The following is a 20,228-nucleotide window of genomic DNA, read 5'->3' on the forward strand; positions in this document are numbered from 1 at the left end:
ATTAATAAGTCAACCTAGATGTTTCAGAAAAACCTAAGGAATGTTAATTATGTGAGAACAAAAAGTGTATGAAGAAAGGCAAATGCTTTTGTCGAATTAAAGAATGAAAATTTGAGTTGATTTTATTTAAGCATCAAATTCAGTCAAGATTTTTAATTTTTACTAATGATTTCTAAAAATAATGAAAACTTATAAACAATTATCTTTATTAACAGATGTTGCCTGGGAGGGTTTTTTTTCTTTGATTTTACGCCCAATTTCTGTTTCACATTTTTATTCTTTGAAATCATAAGTGTTAAATGGGGAAATACTCTGTCAACGTCATAAGGTTACTTAGATAAGGCTTGATCTGAGAATATTGCTAGCTGGTGTAAGTTTTTTTGTTTTTTTTAATTTTCATATAAAACAGGTTTTTAAACTGTATGATTGGCAAGAAGTGTCAAATTCTAAAAACTATTAGAAAATTCTGAATCTCTACAGCAACTAATTCTTTCATCACTGCAATAGAAAGATTATGAACCAACAATCATATTTTAAGCTTCTAATTTGAGTTGATTGATATTCAACATAGAATAGCAATTAGACTGGTTTTCTTAACTGTTGCAGCTTGAAGTAGTTACAATATTTAATCAGTGACGGGCCAAAGTGTAATAAAGCAAAAAACTCGAGAAAATGTCAATTTTGATAGGTTCATCTCTTTCAGACTATAAGGTGATTGGCAAAAATATATTCAACTTATGGAGGATCCTAAACGATGTACTGGTTTCATTGGCAATTTAAAATTTTTCAACATCGAGTCCAACCAGCAAGTCAGTCTTGCTTTAATCGGAAACAAAACTCAACCTCAAAAGTGACATGCTAGATAATTAAATGTTTTTTTGAAAGAGATTGGAAGAACTGAAAATCAAGATAATTCTTGATCACTCGTTCGTTTTACACAAGTTTGCTTTCAGCTTTATTTTTCTACATTTCATCTAGTTGTAATGAATTTTAAAATTCATTACAACTTTTGCTTGTGCAATATGGCAGTTGTCAAAGTTTTGCTTTTCCTTTTTGCTGAAAACTGGAGGCTATTTTATCCGCTTCTGGACACTTGAGTATATATAAGATAAATCATCTCAATCATAAGATTAAGAGGAAGCAAAGTTTAGAAAGAGAGGATAGTACTGTGGTAACGATAGTTCGTAATTATTAGGCCTATGATAATAGCATATTCTTTTCATTGTTTTGATTCGAGTGTATATCACGATGCAGACACAATCAACCGAGAACCACATCACTACATAAAAACATAAGATATCAATGGATATATACCTGAGAATCAAAACAAGGAAAAGAATATGCTGTTGTCATAGGCCTAGTAATTATACAAGAGAAAATGTTAGGGAATTCAAAAGAGAAACATTTGCAGTTGTTGAATGCATGTTGGAATGAAAAGTGTCAATAAAAAATAGTTATATTTCATTGAAACATATGTTCTTGTTAGATCACCATCAGGTCAAGCAATTTTAAACCTGGTCAGTACTAACTAGTAACTATTTAGTTGGTTGTTTGGTTGGTTGGTTGGTTTACGGCATATCAACCTTTTTCAGGTTATTTAATGCCGAATCTAGTTATTTTGAGGAACGATTTTTAATGGAGTATATTTGTTTTTTAAGTCGGATTCTATTTAACCCATAGTTGGGACCCTAACAGGTACTACCACCCTGGGTCAGAGTGGACCTGGGAGCAATGGCAATTAAAGGGTGGCTCCACACTCCTCAAGGCCCGCAAGGTGGGACCTCACCATCGGATATAGTTTTAGGTCATATCCAGGACCGGTAACTATTTAGGAATAGCAGGCTGCAAAGTCACTTTCTCTAATAATCTTAGGACAAAGTATGAATCCATCTCTTCTGTTCCATAAGTATGGTTGAAATAGTAGGGTAGTTTAGACTCCAGCTTTGCTAGTGTAACTAATCTGAAGGAAATCCGCTTATCTCAGTATTGTTTTCACACTGGATTTAAGTAACGCCGGTTCAAGAAAAATGCGGTTACAGATTGTACAACTTTTACTTCACTAAAAACTTTCCATTGCATCATTATTTACTATGAACTATTTATTGAAATCAAATGCAATAGCATAATTAAATGAAATTCTAAAAAAATGTAACACATTAAATTCATCAAAATGCATTTGTTTTGTAAATGCTCTTCGCCACTATATTGGCACACACTAAGACAACCTGCTTCCCCCTTTTCTGCATTCAACACACAAAGTTTCACCAATTCTCTCTATGAACATGCCCATTGATATTGTAAATAATTTGTCTGTTAGATTGGGCTTTCTAAACAAGACATTTCTTTCTTTTATAATAATTACTTCAATTTCAAATTTAATCACTAAACTATAACTTTTAAAAGCATTGCATCCATTGCATGAAATCAACCAACTCGACATTAGGTACAACTAATTAGAATGAACAGTGCTATGGAGTCGAATGCTTGACAAGGCTCCTGAAATTTTCAAATGTTCAACTCCAGCCTACAAAATCCGTATGTAGACAATATATTATTTAGAAGATTTTCATTTTAAAGACAACAGGCAGGTTTTTCAAAGTTACAAGAATTCAAAAGGTGAAGATTTCAGTTAAAAAAAGACATTTTTTACAAACGTATGGTTGTGTATGAGCATGCGTGCGTATATATTTACTACGATAAAAAGATTCATAAGCACGGATCTAGAGAAACTAATGGTATTTGGGGAAATTCTTTTATATTCGGCTTAATCGACATCCTTCCCTACTTGCAAGATTGATAAAAAGAGACCAAGTTAAAAATGTCATGAAGTTGTCAGTTCAAGCTACAAATAACGATGACATGGTCAAGTAAGACTTCTTAGAAATATAATCAAAAGACAAGTTTTAAATGCAAAATTTGACTTTTCAACAGTTAATACATTGAATCTTCTTAATATGCTAGTAACCAATCTTTAAACTGAATAGGGTTACTTTAACTTGGAGGTGGCGATTTTTTTTATTTTATTTTTTTAACAAATGACTAGCTGATAAGATGAAGAAATTATACGAGAAAAATATTCTAAAATTGGTCAATCAGTGCCACAAGTACTACTTGTTGCATAGTCAGATTACCAGTGACTAAAAATCAATTCACATTGGTTTGACCGGCAAGAAGTTAAACCAATCATGTGGCATGATCAAAATCAAGATGGCATAAATGGCAGAACACACACGTAAAGTCGATGGTTATTCATCACAAAATAGTGTCCTAGATGATGCTTGATAAAGCGATCCTTCAATAAGCCTAAATTCCACCAGCTGCGGTAGAGTACTGGTTGTCTGGAATTTACACGTTTTGTGATGAAAAATGCTGTCAGAATATACAAATCTTTTGTGGCATTTTTATACAAGTTTATGTGAAGCTGTATACAACTATATGAGGATTTATTGATAGTGGAGACATTGTCATCTTCAGCCAATCAAGCTAACTCAAGTAGCAGTTAGTTTTGGAAACTTCGAATTTTGAATAACATCTTATATAACATGTTAATTTTTTTTGTTAACATTTTTTCTAAGTATACATCTTGATTACCAAAGACACAGACTGTTTTTTTTTCTGGTCCAAGATCAAAAACCATGGTCCTAGATTCCATTTGAAAAGAGGTCAATTGCCTGTCATCTGAGTGCCCTCATTCATGATGGGACTACTGAAGTATTCTTGTTCTCAGTCCAGAGTACTCCTTTTTTTTGGAAGAGTTAGATTTTACCACCAATTAAAAAACCAACCAACCACGTGATAAATTAAAAAAAAAAAAAAAATCTGTCTAGAAATGGAATTAGTCATTTTCTAGAATAGTGGCGCTGTGAATGCTTTGCGGGGGTGGGGGATGGGGGGGGTCAGTTGTAAGTTTTTATTTATTTGGAAAAATCATACGTTTCTTTGGCTTATATACTTTCATTTCTAACAATTACTTTCTGACAAATTTCAAAGGTTTCAAAATCATTTTGTCCGAATCCAAGTCTACGATATATTTTTTTATGATTTCTTCGTGGTCATTAGAAATTGGAAAGAAATTGACACTTGTGCATTTTAGCATCCCTTGGAAATTTAGAAAACCATTCTTAACATGGGAGAGAGGTAATTTGTTAAGCCTTCCTTTGTCCAGGAAGAAACTTTTTCTGATAATGTTAAAATGCACAAGTGCTAAGGATTTTTTTTAATACCGCTTCGCTTAACTGTCTATCAATCTTAATTCGAGGTTTGTCTTCGTTTCATTCTTCTAAACGAAAGATAAACCTTATTTCGAAATGATGGCACTATTCAATAATATAAAACAAATCCATGTAATTAATGCTTACCATTGTTCATTTATTTGTACACTACGTAATCGAAATAATTTTTTTTTTTTGCATTAAAAAAAAAAAAAAAAGAATGACCTAATTGTAACATACACACATGGTGTTGAAAAAAAAATAAAAAAAAAAAAAAGATTACGTGACGTTAGAACGAATGAAAAAAATAACCTACTCGACGTGTTATTTTTCAAACTACAGTTAGAAATAAGATTAAATGAACTCTGATCCTATCCCCAAGGCCAGACAGTGTTGCGTTTTTTTACCCTAGAAGCGATGATCTTTCTTGACCGAAATAGTTTTTAATTTTGTTCCCAATCAAAAATGACCCATTTTCATAGAAGGGGGTTGTGTCGTGGAGGGGCTCAGAAGTGGAGTAATGATAGATCATAAACCCCAGGAGAGACACTATTCTAGAAAAGAACTGATAAAAGAATTAAAATTCAATTAATTTTTATATTTGTGTTCAATTTAAATAAATAAACGTTATTGTCCCATCACGCAATAACCTTTATCCCCGAGTGGCTTCCGCGCCTTGATAAGTGGTGACTCCCATGTAAAAAAAAAAAAAAAAATTATAAGTATTATATGTAGAACGGGCTACATGTTCTCGGGCGATCGGAGTTAAAATGAGTGTGTTTAAATCTTGTCTGCGGCACAGAATCAAGTTATAGTATCTGTTGTCCTAGACCGGGGAAATTTATTTGAGGAGCTGGATTTTACATGCACCCGTGTCTCTTGCTAGAAGGGGCACATAAAATATGGATAATTTTAGACAAGACAAGATTAAATTTAAATAGCAATGCTTACGAGATTGAAAATAAAAAAATCTGTAAAAATACATTTAAAAATTAAATCGAAATAAAATGGCTATTTAATTCATGTATTATCAGCGTTAAAAGCCAATTTGTACGCTTAGATTTAAACCATTTTAAATATTGGGAAAAGAAAATGAAGATGGCTAATTTGAGAAGAAATGAAAACTACTTTAATGCGATATATATATAGATATATATATATATATATATATATATATATACACACACTTTTTTTTTTAATGTAAGTACGAATTGGTGTTGACAACAGCAGAAGAACCACCCTATAATGCCAATCAAAGCAACTAGTTTATTTTTGTTTTTATTTTTAGAGATAGATTTTGCTAAATAAATAAAAATATAAAAACGTGATAATTTTTTTAACTGAAAGAAATTAAAAAAGCTTATCGTTACTCGAGGGGGGAAAAAAATGAACATTCGCGGTTCGTGATTGACTGATTAACATTTCCAAGTATGGTGTAACATGAGTGTAACAATGTGTATGAATTAATTATTAGCAGCATGCCATCAATTACCATCACCATCTGGGCTGTTCGATGCGTGTTGTCTTTTTTTTTTTTTTTTTTTTTTACACAACAATCTACGAATATTAGCAAATGAAACGATGCGTCTTGTCTTTATCTAGTGGTCTTAACACGAGGGCAAAATCCAAACTCCTCCCAAAATGCAAACTTAATTGCAGTTGCAATGGATATTTTATTTACAACTCCATGTGCATCTTGGTAAAAAATAATTATATGCACAGCAAAATCTGGTTCATTAATATAAAGTGACGCGCCGCGGTCAAACGACGACGTTTGTAGCACAAATTAAACATAATACTTGACTTCGTCTGTGAATTTAGATTCTATGTCAGAAATTATTTTGATTATTTAAAAGCTTTAAACTCACTTTCGAATGTCGCAGGCAGGCTACGAAGTAAACTTTTTCGACCATTTTAATTCTTATAGATACAAATAAAAATAACTTCCACAATGATTTCTTCGTGAATTTGGAAGTGATTTTTAAACCTTTAAACTTCCGATTCGATGTTAATTTCTGGTTAGAATTAAAGTATACACAAGTCTCGGGATTCATTTGTGCTAAAATCAAAAAAACTTTTTCAATCTCTACAGTATCGTATTAATAAACTCACAATGGCATGATCTTTTTCCACACTAATTTCAAATCGAATTAGTGATATTGATTTTTTTAAGTGGGGAGAGATCTAACTTCCTTGGTAATTTGCAGCATGGTACAACTAAAATGGTTGGCAATATGTCTTCATTAAAATGTTGGGTGTGGTGCTGCTGGTGCTCTGCAGTCTGCACCTCCATTGATAGCTGAAATTTATACACAGCCGCTGGAAAAAATGGCCGACTTAAAACTAGCAGATTTCTACGAACAATCAAATTTCTTGTAACTAAAAATAAATTTGAAAAAAAAAAAAGCAACTTTCGAAAGCCCCAACGTGCAAATATCGTTTAGTTTCAAGCCGAGTGTTGTCTTGCCAAAAATATATTCCACGCGAGCTACTACAATTTCTCAACAGAACTTTCGTATTTTACAGTTTATAAACCAATTTCATTCTTCCTATTTTTTTTTCTTTTTACATAAACTTCTCTCGTTTATTAATCTGATTAAGTTTAACCGTTTTAAGCAACACTATTAAAAAAAATTAACGTTGCTTAGCAATCTGATGGCGTTTTATCTTTTTACGCAATGACATTTTTAATTTTCCTTTTTGTCGTCGTCGTCATCTACTTATCAAAATGATGAAGTTGAGGAATGAATTAGTTCCTATTTTAGTCACATAAATTATTTAGAATGAAATATGGTTTGACATTACCTACAAAACGTTTTAGGGACAAAACATAATGTTATAGTAATGACATTCTGTAAAATGTTATAGTAAATTTCAACGTAAGACCGAAAAAAATAATCACTATCTATAAAAACGGGGTTAGCCAAGAAAGCCATAAATGATATTCATAATTTTCTAGTTAAAAAAAAAAAAAAAAAAAACCTTTCGAAAGTCCAAAATTATCAACTGGAATTATTTTTCTTGTTCCGAGACATGGTGACTATATTCCTACGGACGAGTTTTCATTTCGGTGAAACTTGTTATAATTTAGTATTTTTAATCTGATTATTATTTTGATAAAATATGATTTAGGTAAAAAAAAAATTTTAAGTAAATAAATAAAAACTAAGTAATGTCCAAATCCATTTCACTCTAAATAATACACATGGCTAAATTAGAAATAACCGGTGTGGAACGAACTTGTATTTTAATAAAATACCATGAATAAATTTCATTATTTTATTTGATCAGCCATCGTTGTACACGGAAGAATAACGTTGCGTATACAGTAGTTATTTTACACAATCAATAAAAATTAGTCTATAAACCCTAATCTGACCTTAAACAAACTGATTATCTTAAACTTTTCAACTCTGAAATGGCTGACATTAAAACATCTTAACCAAATTGGTTTTAATTTTCTACAAATTTGGTTCAATTAATGACCAAACAATAGAAATGAGGTTATTCTTTGGTTATTAAATTACTAATTGAACCAAATTGTTAGAAAACTAGAACTAATTTAGTTAAAATAATTGATACATCAATGGTCGTCATCTTAAAGCTGGAAAGTTCAAGATACCCAACAAACTCATGGGTCCTACTACTCCCACACTTTTAGGAGCATATTCAGGAATAATCGAGTGCAGAGTTATCTCCTCCTGGCATAAGCCGACATCTTTCATGCTTGCCATTCAAAAATTTTAATTAGAAGTTGGAATAATCTGCACAAAGTAAACTTAAAAAAAAAAAAAAAAAAAAAAAAAAAAAAAAAAAAAATACACCCACTGGGTCACCTATTGAACTTTGATTTGAATCATGAAAAAGCAAGTTTGCAAAGCCAGATAAAAGTAACAAAACAAAAAGATAACATGGAAAATTTGTCAGTCAGTCTCTCTAGCATTCAGTTAAATAGTATTGCAATGATAGCCTATTAATAAATAAAGAGTATTTTCCATTTTTTTTTTTTTTATACTTGTATTACCTTTAACAGTTTAGAGCTGGAAAAGCAGATAGAAACCAGAGCGTCAAATGGTGAGAGAGGAGGAGAGTAATAGACAGAAACTTAGTAATTGATGAGTTTGTGAGTAAAATTGAAATTTGCGTATAATTGGAGCTATTATATATATATTTTTTTTTCAAACATAATTTAATCACAATACCAAAGAATGTTTTAACGAATTTAGGCAAAGTAAGTAATTTTGGCAAGGTATGAAAATTAGGCAACTATGGAATAAACATTGTTTTTGGGGTCGTTCTTGAAGGAAGTTGGCACATAATATTTAAAAATTAATATTTAAAAGTGCTTACTCTTTTTGAAGCAAAATAAATCTATTATTAAATCTTTTCAAAATTAATTTTATATATTAAAAAAAGTTTTAGTTTCAAACACAAATTTTAAAAAAGACTATCACAAAATTAAATTCATTATAATGCATATCCGTTTCTTCGTAAACAAGTCAGCCATTTAAATTTGTTTATAATTGAAAGAAATTACTTCATGACTGTTCAAAAGTTGAAAGGATTCAATCTGTCAAATAGAAAGTCATTTAAACTGGCTTTAAAATTCATAATAAATCCTAATGTATTAGGTTGGCGCAAAAATGTTTTTTGATGTTCAACTTCAAAAGATAGTCCTTTCATAATAAACATAATTAATCGAAATAAGAACCATTAGAATCAACACATTTTTGCCAACGAGAAACAAGTTTATTTATCCCATTAGCATAGAAATCCAGAGTTCTGGAAGCAATGAAGGCCGATTTGGCATCATCTTGGCTTTTGAAGCATTTTTTGTGCAGGAAGTTGTTGAGATGCTTGAAAAAGTGATAATCAGTGGGCAAGAGGTCCGATGAATATGGCAGATGAGGCAGAGTCGTTCAGCTTCGGCAGGATCAGTTGAGCAACATGCGAGCAAGCGTTGTCATGGAAAATTAATGCCTTCATATTAACCAATTTCGGGCACATACATTGGAGTTTCTGGTACATTTCATCAATTTGTCAGCAGTGTTGTTGACAGTACTTTTCTCCGCTGTAATCGTTTCGCCCCGATTCAAGAAGCTATGATGGAGGAGATCGGCCGCAGACCACCAAACAGTTGCCATAACCTTTTTTTGGTGCAATTTCGGCTTTGGGAAGTGTTGTGGAGCTTCTCCAGCATCCAACCACTGTACCAAACGTCGCCGGTTGTCATGGAGATCCACTTTTCATCACACATCACAACCCGCTTGAGAAATGGGTCGTTTTTGTTGCGCAGAAGAAGACGCATCAAAATGACGATTTTTTTAATTTTTTTTATTATCATATAATTCATGCGACACCCATTTATCCAACTTCCCTATTTGCTTTAAATAAACGACTTGAGTGGTCGACCTTGAATTCAACCGCAACTTTTCATGTGGTTTTACGAGGATCAGCTTCAATTAAAGCTTTCAGATGTTTGTTATCAACCACAGTCGACTAGCTTTATCTTTGAGGCTCTCGTCACCATCGCGAAATTTCTTAAACCACACATTCGTTAGAGGTTCCCGAGTCAAACACATCATTGATATCACAAGATATCTCAGGAGCTTTTCAGCCTAGTTTAAACTGGAACAAGAAAATCATACGGATTTAAATTTTGTCCATGCTGTTGAAAAGCCTGCCAAAAAATGAATGAAGAGATTGAGAACCGTAAGAAATAACACGATTCGATCGAGCGAAAAATGTGCTTCAAAATTATATAACATGGCTATATATATATATATATATATATATATATATATATATATATATATGTCTCCATGAAATAATTCAGAAATTATATATAAAAGTAACATTTTGTGCTTACAGTTATACAGTTATATCTCATAGGATTAGTGAATCTCTCGACGGAGGCAACCTTTCTAGGGCAATTGCTCTTGACATATCTAAGGCCTTTGATAGGGTATGGCAGAAAGGTTTACTTCATAAGATCTCTAGCTAGAAAATGCTGGAAATGTCTTCTCAATTATTAAATCATTTCTCTCTGATAGGATCATAAGAGTTGTAGTTGATGGGCAAAAATCAGAAGCTCACAGTATTCAAGCTAGAGTCCCTCAGGGGTCCATCTTGGGCCCAACTCTTTTCCTGATCTACATTAATAATCTTCCAAATCACATCCTTACATCATTCGTAGACATTTATGCTGATGACACTACCATCTATGGTAGCACATCTAAGACAGTAAATGATCAAGTTCTCTCAGATTCTCTCCTCTGATCTTAAGCATGTGGTACAATGGGGAAAGGAGTGGCTGGTTACTTTTAATGCATCTAAAACCAAGCTTCTATCTTTACATCATCAACGTTCTGATCCCCATCTGGCATCAATTGAAATGAATGGTTCTCGTCTTGGGGAGACCTTAAGTTTTGACAAGCTTCTGGGCTTGAACTTTACTCTTGATCTTAAAATGGAACACGTACATCAAATCTGTTGCCAAGGCCGCTGGAAAAATGGTGGGATCCTTCTATCAATCCAATAGACTGCTAATGCAATTCTCTATCTATATAAGAGCTAGGTACATCCAAGGATGGAATACTGTTGCCACATCTGGGCAGGAGCTGCTAGAAAGGACTTGTCCTGCCTTGATAGAGTTCAAAATAGACTTTGTAGCCTCCTAGGAGATGTCCTTTTCTCTTTGCTGCAATCTATCTCGCAGAAGAGATGTTGCGAGTTTGCTTTATCGCTATTTTCATGGAAAGTGTTCGACTGAGCTTCAATCTATGGTCCCCCCCCCTCGCCAAACTTTCACAAGAAACACCCGTCTAGCTGAAAACACTATCAATAATTCACCCCACTCTTTATCTGTGCCTAAACCTAAACGTAGATTCCATGAACAAAGCTTCTTTCTTAGAACTGCACACCTGTGGAACTGTCTTCCGTTTTCCTGCTTTCCAGCTGACTACAATATGGTTGTCTTCAAGTCCAATGTAAACAATTTCTTGATGAGCCGTTCCACTTGTTAACAAATTTATTGAATTTCCATTACTAACAATTACTATATTGTCCAATTGACTACTGTACACTCTTAACCCTTATCCTCGAGTGGTCTCTGGGCTTTGATAAGTGGTTATGCCTATGTAAAAAAAAAAATTTTTTTTAAATCATATGCGAGAAAACGATATTGTTTTGCACTAACCTAATATTAAAAGAGTAAAGGTTTTGGAAGCTTTTTACAGACTATATTTTGTCTTAATACAGATTAAAACGTTATTTTAATAAAATTAGTTATAATTTTATTAAAATTGTGTTCAATTAATAACTTTATGATCCAACGATATTATGATAAATTAACTTTAAAAATTAAAAAACGTCATAGTTAAAAAAATAAACACTGGTACAGGCGCAGCACTCAGTCAGCACTCAGCAGAGGCTGTTCTTGGCCTTCGGGCCAGGAGCGGAAAAGGAAGTAATCAGTTCTGGTCAATGTGAGGACAACCCTTCGTATAAGACAATTGTTAATTTTGGACCCTGCCAGAGTGCCCCCTTGGGGGAGCTGTTTTTTTTCTCCCCACACTAAAAAACAGCCTTGTGCCTAATTTGCTCAGTGGGAAAGCAAATAAATAAACAGCTTTTGAACAGGACAAAAATCGACCAGGTTAAAACAAAGAATTCGTTTTTTGTTGTTTTTTGCCTGGTTCGAAAACTGTACCTACTTCTCCCGAAAAAAAATAAAAATAAAAAAAAAAAATAAATAAAATAAAAAATCGGTACTCATGCAGAGAAGTTAACGTTATTATATAGAAATCCATTCTTATAAAAAAATCAAAGTAAAAAAAAAAAAAAAACTCTTTGACAACGTCGGATAGTTACAGGTATTTTCTGATAAAATTAATGGTACTTGTGCAGAAACGGACTGTGCAGAAATAACGTTATTTAGAAACCGATTCTTAACATGGGAGGGGAAAGTATTCTGTACTTTCACTTAATTTAATAAACAAAACAAATCCCAAATTTCAGTACATATCCTCCATCTCGTCCAAAAAATGTCTGACATTTCAATTTCTTTCAAATTTCCAAGTAAATTTTTTTTTTTTTTTTGCAAATATGAACAAAATATTTAAATGACTGACTTCTTTACAAATAAAGCGAAATGCATTATGACGGATTTAATTTCGTAATAGGACTTAATTTGATTCTAAAAACAATTTTTTTTATTAAAATAGGTTGAAAATATAACACTTAGAAAAAATGATGTGTAAATATTTTAAAATAATTATTTTGAAATATTTGGTGGAGGTTAGCCAGAGCAACTAAAATCTGCTCACATAAACGATTCTAAAATCGATATTCAATAGTTAATTTTGGGTACACTTTTTTTTAACGTACACTGTGATTAAAAGAAAAATAAACTTCATAGAAACAAATGTTGATTAACTCGGCTTTAACATTAGCTTAGAATAGTCACGGTTATATAGGCAAGCTTAATGAATATTTCATAATTCCGAAAAAGAAAATTTAATAGGGCCGAAATCAGTCTGTTCTCTTTACTTGTGAACAAAGACACATGGTCGAGTTTCTTGATATATATATATATATATATATATATATATATATATATATATATATATATATATATATATATATATATATATATATATATGGGGTTGTATTACTGTACACATAGATTCGAAAAAGTTGTCAAAAAACAAATATATAACAAATAAATGTTATCAAAGGCAAGATAAGTTACTTTTCTACCAAACTGGAGATATTTTTTATGTTTTTATTCAATGTAACATGTTTATTCAGCTCGAAAAACATTGCAGTGTTTATGTACTGAAAAATTCAAAATGGCGCCCAACTCTCTCTTTAACACGATAAGTTCGGGTAAAGGTGTTGTCTAGTTTATTATTTATAACACCTTTTCCCGAACTTACCGTGTTAAAGAGAGAGTTGGGCGCCATTTTGAATTTTCCAATACATCGGTTAAACAGTAAACACTATGCTTTTCGAGCTGAATAAACATGTTTTACATTGAATAAAAACACGAAAATTGTATCCAGTTTGGTAGAAAAGTAACTTATCTTGCCTTTGATAACATTTATTTGTTATATATTTGTTTTTTTTGACAACTTTTTCGAATCTATGTGTACAATAATACAAACCCTATATATATATATATATATATATATATGTGTGTGTGTGTGTGTGTGTGCGTGCGTGCATAAATAAAGAAAAAAAGAGGGTGCATGCGACAAATTAAAATTGTCCCAGTAAAGGAATTCTCCTGAAACCAGGGTAGATATCATAAACACTAAAGCTAGGAAATCTGTCCGTCTGCGCATACTTCAATAAACGACTACTACGACGAAACTTCAGAAATAGAATGAAACTTGTCTACGTTTTCCATCGTGTGAAAGCATACGTTAGCAACTTGCATTCCTTCTATGTCGGATTTTGTTAACTGAAACTTTACTACTCGTCTACAACAAAATCGGACATAGAAGGAATGGAAGTTGCTGGCGTATGCTTTCACGGGTGTTGAGATAGAGAGATAGGCAGAGTGACGAATTGAAAGCGTGTAATTCTTGCGTGAAGAAGCAGTGTACCGAGAGAAAGAAAAGTGATGGGTGTGCGTGTGGTGTGGTTGTAAATCGGTCAGAAAATGGGGGATCAGTTTCACAAGTTTAAAATGATCTTTATGTATAATCGAAACCGAAAGGGATCAGCTGTGATTCGTTTTGAAAACGATCAATAAGTCGTAAATACCATTAGTGAAGAGAAAGGTCGGCTTCGATGTGTTCCGTTTTAATTCAAAAAGCAAGAAAGGTGAATTGAGATTGGATATGTTGATTGGATTACAGCACACACACACACACACACAGTAATGAAAAATGCAAAGATTGGCCTAACATATTTATTCAAAAATAAACTCAACAAGCATTACAATAGAGTTCAATCTTATTACCGACATAAAGATTTCTAAATGATTCATTTTTTTTCGGTTCAACAATTGAGGGAGTGAGGGAGAGGGACAGATGAAAAATCTCACCTATTTAGACCTAGGGTTTTTGGAGGAGGAGGGGGCACATCTTGAGTAAATTTGTTTTATTTCTTTCTTTCTGGAAATAACATTTCACTATAAGGCGGACCTGAACGAGAATCACCCTCTCCCCCTAAGAACGGCTTTCGGAATAAACACTCCCAACCTTCCCATGTAAGAACGGTTTTTGGAGTTTTCTTTGTGTGTGTGTGTGTGTGTGTGTGTGTGTGTGTGTGTGTGTGCGTGTTTTTTTTTTCAGTGGATTATTATTGATTGGACACTAATATATAGGGTGGGGTGATTCTTGTTCAGGTCCGCCAACTATAAATTTGAACTGCTCTTATATAACTATTCCGCTGTTTGTGTTAAACGCAAAATTATCATATTGCACTTTTACGTCTTTGAGAGAAGAAAAATGACGTCTTCTATAATTTTTGATGCATTCATATACGAAATTAGATTCTGATATTTTTTGAAAATGAGGACAAGACGAAAATAGGCGGAAATTTGAGGTGAAGAAATATTTATAGAAAAGTCTTATTAATAAAGAATCCAAGCTTACAGGAAAACCAACACGACTAAAATCATGAAATAAACCAAAAGAGTAAAAAAATTAATAATAATCAACCAAGTTTGATCTCGTAATTATGGAATTTCAGTATTTGATTTTAGGTTTGAAAAGGTGAATAATAGTTAAAGATGAAAATTTTGTTTTTTATTTGTATCAAATTTCAACATGGTTAATAATTTTTTTTTATTATTTTAAAAACGATGATTAATGACATTTGTCGTCTTTAATTTTTTTAATCGTTCATATCTCGAATTTTTAAAAAAAAGTACGCATTCACTGGCATCATGCACATAGTTCCACGCCATCTACAAGTCAAAACTAAAATCGATACACGAACAAATGTTTTTATTAGTTTGGATTTAAGTCAGTTCTTTTATAGAACAGTGTCACTTTAGACACATTTTTTTTTAATGTTTAAAAGCATTTGAATTAAAAAACGAGTTTGGTCTCCTTTTAAACTATTAAATCATCATTCATATTAATATGTTTATGTCAGAGTCTTCTTCGACATTCAAAAAATGATTTTTAGTTCAATCCGAATATAGTAGTTATGTACTTTTGTTACCATGCTAAAATAATGTTATTTTGAAAGCCATTCTTAACAGGGGAGGCAGGGTGTTTTGTAACTATTCTGTGCTTCCACCTAACAATTAAAAAAAAAAAAAAGATATCGCGAAACTTGAATTTAACCTGAAAAAAACTACTTAAAAATAGCGCGGTAACAAAAGTGCATAAGCACCCGGAAGATTTGAGAAAAATTCTGGCTAAAATTTATGTTTATAGTGATAGGTTTAGTTGTACTTGTAAATCGAAAGCAAAGGTATTTCTCTGTAAAGACATCATTCTCGAAATAAGCACACAAAGGCTAATACCCCGCCAAAAATTCCTAATCATTAAACTAAAAAGGTTAGTGTGTAGGCGTGAGGACAAGAAGGTTTGTTAGCAAAGGTTTATCTGTGTGTGTGCCCCCCCCCCATACACACTAATCATAGTACATAACACAGCAACTGCTGTTACCTGGGCCCATCTCACAACCGGTTATATATATATATATATATATATATATATATATATATATATATATATATATATTCAACAGCTGCTGTGTCCAATTTTGACAACGAATTTTCGTATCAGAACGGCAATATAGCGTAGAACATTTTAAGATGGAAATTAATTCAGAAATAATAGAAGAGACATTAATGTTGGTAATTTTGCTCGAAGCATTTAATCATTTAATCCGGATGTTAATGTATTAATAGTATAAATATTTGCGATTAAAAAAAAGGGAGAAAGGTTAAATTAAGATGCCCTAAAAGAAATACAACAAATGAAGCTAGATAGATTGACAACCATTTTTTTTTTCAAATTCAACCAAAGAATCTATCGAAAGAAGAAACTTGAAACCTGTAGCTAGTTAAGAAAAATATTATTTGTCATAAAAATTAAAAATTAATTGGGGAAAAAGAATAATTGAGATGATTGCCGTGAAGTTTAGTTATAATTATAGTCTAGCTTGATAAGATAAAATATTTTTGTACACTAAAACAAACATGGTAAGGGGGAATAATTTATGCTTTTTTTTTCAAATAATTTTAAAATTATATCATAAATATTTACGATATTACAGAACGTCTTGTCTTTTTAGTACATGAATCTTTTTAGACTGCCACAAAAACATTTCAAAACCTTTAAAAAAGTGTAATGAATGACCAAGCGTTCAATTTCCTTTTAAATTTAACAAAAAATGTAAACTTATGAAATATTTTCTTTTAATTATTTATTTAGATGGAACAATCAAAAGACACTGGAATTATCCCAGTTTTTCGCAAATCAAATTTTTAATATTGCCATTTTTTTTTTTTGGTCCATCATATTTGAATTGTTTGTTAAACAACAAACCTTACTTTAACGAAGTCTGTTTTATCATTGAATCCAATTAAATAAAAATTATATCGGACATCAACAAAAAAATAACCTCCATTGCTAACAATACAGAAGTATTTCCCTGTGGTTTTCTTACAGAGAGCGGTACTATTTTGACATTAATATAGTCTCCATGAGGGATATTATTTGTTGACTTAGAACCTGTATCACCGGGATATATATATATAATTATTCTTGGTACTAGTGCACTTATGATCCGTGCTGAAATAATAATGTTATTATTTAGAAAGCCATTCTTAACATGGGGAGGGTGTTTTGTACCTATTCTGTACTAAGTTCTATAAAACAGATATCAATCATAAAACTTTGATTAAACTTGAAAATACTATTTAAAAAATACCGTTGATCAATAAGTACACGAGCATCTTATTTTTATACATACAGACACCAAGGTTTCATGCGTACGAAATCAGCAGTGTAGGAGGTAACAATTCCTGCCGGTCGGGAGAGTCAAACCAAGCCACGAAGCCACCTTTGACTCCATTAAGGCGTGAAACATAAGCAGAAAACGTGAAATGGAAGAGGATCATCAGCTAATTATTTATATGTAACTCGAAACCCTTTAATTTACATAATTACCAATTAGTAACGTTTGTTATATTTGCTTTTAAATTTGTTTCAAAGCTTGATTAAGGAGGGGAGTTCTTACATCGTGAAGTCGAAGTTTCGATCTGTGCAACCTCCTCACAACCAACATATCATTGACCATACAAATATTTTTTAGAAATAAATATATGTTCTCCGGTTTTATTGCACTGAAATACGACAACTCTACAAATCACTAATCAGTATCGAGCACTATGGGTTCAGATATATACCACACTTATTAATGATAAGCCTAAATGTAGACTAATGAATATTTCTTCGATGAAATGAAAGACAAAGGTCCCTGTGGTTCATTTCCCATAAAAGTAAGTTTATACTAAGCTCTACTCACGTATTGAATATTGCCACAAGTAAATACCTAAGCAATTATGTGTGTGTGTGTGTGTGTGTGTGTGTGATAATTTGAAAAAAAAAAAAAAAAAAAAAAAAAAAAAAAAACGAATTTCGAAAATTGATATTTTTTAAGCAGATTTTTCGACATGCACTGAAGTAGTGAAGTATCAATATTTTACTTCAGCTTATTATTTATTAGCATTTTTACTTTGTGTTAATCTAAATACTCTGTATTATTCCCCATTTTTCTTTCTTTTCGTAATTGAAAAGGTGGGGGGGGGGTGATAAAGAGGATCGTTTGTATTTAACTGACATCAAGTCGTTTATACAAAAACAAATTATAATGATCTTATGTTAATGTTTATGACATCAGATCTAAACAATTTAATAAACCATACATACAGAAAACTTACAATCGAATTAAGACAGGGACCCGGAATCTGGAACAAATAAAGAGCTCAATATTCTTTAGTATAGAGCTATATCTAATAATAAAATGTATCTAGCTTAGAAAAAAAAAAACGGTGCTTATGCATTTTTGGTACCGCGCTATTTTTTTTTTTTTTTTTTAATTTTTTTCAGGTTAAATTCAAGTTTCACAATATCTTTTTCTGAAGTTGTTGGGTGGAAGCAGAATTATATCAGCACAGTACCAAAAATTGCACAAGCACCAAAAAAAAAAAAAAAAAAAAAAAAAAACCTTACCGCAGTTTCACTGTATCACCATTAATCAAAAGTGTCGATTGATGCCAGTCGGAGACACTTCATCAATAATATCCATGAAATCGTAAAGTGCTAACGTAATTAGAATACTATTAGTAATATGTATGTGTGTGTGTGTGTGTTCTACTTACGGGAAAATTAAAAATAAAACAAACAGATCTGGAACTGTTGAGTTGATTAGTTTAGACCCGGCACTTATTTGAACATACAGACACCAGTATATGTATAGACTATTTCTATTTTATTGAGGATTAAAAATTTTTAGCGATTCTATCACCTTCTTCCATCAAGATTGAAATGCACGTCGTAGTTTTTGTCTTCACATTTTTATCGCTTGTGTGTGTGTGTGTGTGTGTGTATATATATATATATATATTTATATTTATTGTAATTCATAAGTGGAGAATCTTATTCTGCCCAAGTTGCGTTGTCGTCATTAAATATTCGATATTAGTCTTTTATTACGTCAATGAATAAATAACCGAGGAAACGGGGTGGGAAACCATTCTGATGTTGACCACAACAAAACAACAACAAAAAAAAAGAAAAAAGGTAATTTTATTATCTTTAAAAGACAGACGAAATAAAAACGGGAATATCTTACCCTTCAGATGAGGTAAAGCCTGCAATTCGGGAGCATTCTTCGTCCTGTAATGAGACGATCCTTGGGATCGTTTCTGCCTTTTCGACTTGATGGCCGCTTTACTAGTGAACGGGTCGATCATGTCCAGGACTTTTGAGGTCATGGCTTTTCCGAATTGATTTCGTTTTTTTTTTTTTTTAATCAAAATTTTTTAAATATTATTTTTTAAAAAAGAGGGCGGCTGGACACGCTAAGGTCCGAGCGATAATCCGATGTATTCACGGCCTTTCACATACGCCGAAGCTTTCACCACGAACTTATTATTTATAACATGGCCACCGAAAGCAGGCCAGACACATCCTCTTCTATGAAGAGCTCGGGTTTTCTTCTTCCTTTTTTTTTTTTAAACAACTCACCTAGACGCTCCGCAGTTTAACAAAACTGCACATTAATATTTCCATGGGGATCCTATAGTATTATCCAGAATATTCCAACGATATAGAATAAAAGATAAACTGTAGAATGTTATACGGGGGATTTTCGTCCACGGGTTTGCAAAGAGTTTTTTTTCGTATCGTCCTTGAAAATCTCGTTATCAAGCGTGATTCCGCGAGACTTGCCTTTTGTGACCTGGGGCGAATTCGAAACAGCAAATGATAGATTAAATTCGCTACGGATGTATAGAAGCACAGTAATAACCTGTTTTGTTATAATTATTTATTTTTTAAAAATATTTTTAGAATTAAAAACAATAATAATAAAGTTTTATTCCATTCCAAATATTAGTATCGTTATTTTTATTAATAACATATTGGGGATAATAATTTCAAAGTTCCTAATTTAAATTTTCATAGGTTTATTTTTTTCTTTCTACTCACTATATTTTTGCATCATTCCTCATTTTGTAATAATTTGTGATATTTAATTGATTTTTTAATTGGATATTTTAAACTGTGTTTAGAAATGTGTGAAAAAAAACAACAGAAAAAGATTTTTATTTATTTACAAATTTAAAACAGCAAGAAATACTTATTAAAGGTCTTAATACAATTCAATTAAATTATTGCCTTGAAATGAAATTAAAGTTTTATTCCAATCCAAATATTAGTATTTATAGTGAACTTAAATTTGATACGGATGTGGAGAAGGAGAGTAATACTGAATCGTGGAGCAGAGTACACATGAATCATGCCTATATCAATGAGATAG

General features: G+C 31.9%; 1 protein-coding gene across 2 annotated transcripts in view; it reads right to left on the reverse strand.

Annotated features, from left to right (window-relative positions):
* LOC145243865 (serine/threonine-protein phosphatase 2A 56 kDa regulatory subunit alpha isoform-like) overlaps nucleotides 1-19,628 on the reverse strand; it is a 381,258-nt gene extending 361,630 nt beyond the window's left edge. For both annotated transcript variants that reach the window (XM_080106935.1, XM_080106934.1), the window contains exon 1: nucleotides 19,041-19,628. In XM_080106935.1, the coding sequence (XP_079963061.1) occupies nucleotides 19,041-19,182 (142 nt within the window). In that variant the 5' untranslated portion in view covers nucleotides 19,183-19,628. The remainder of the gene's footprint in view (nucleotides 1-19,040) is intronic.
* Nucleotides 19,629-20,228: the final 600 nt, after the last annotated feature.

The sequence above is a fragment of the Euprymna scolopes genome, chromosome 22 (genome assembly GCF_053919585.1).
Source record: "Euprymna scolopes isolate OS-2025 chromosome 22, ASM5391958v1, whole genome shotgun sequence".
NCBI lineage: Eukaryota > Metazoa > Mollusca > Cephalopoda > Sepiida > Sepiolidae > Euprymna > Euprymna scolopes.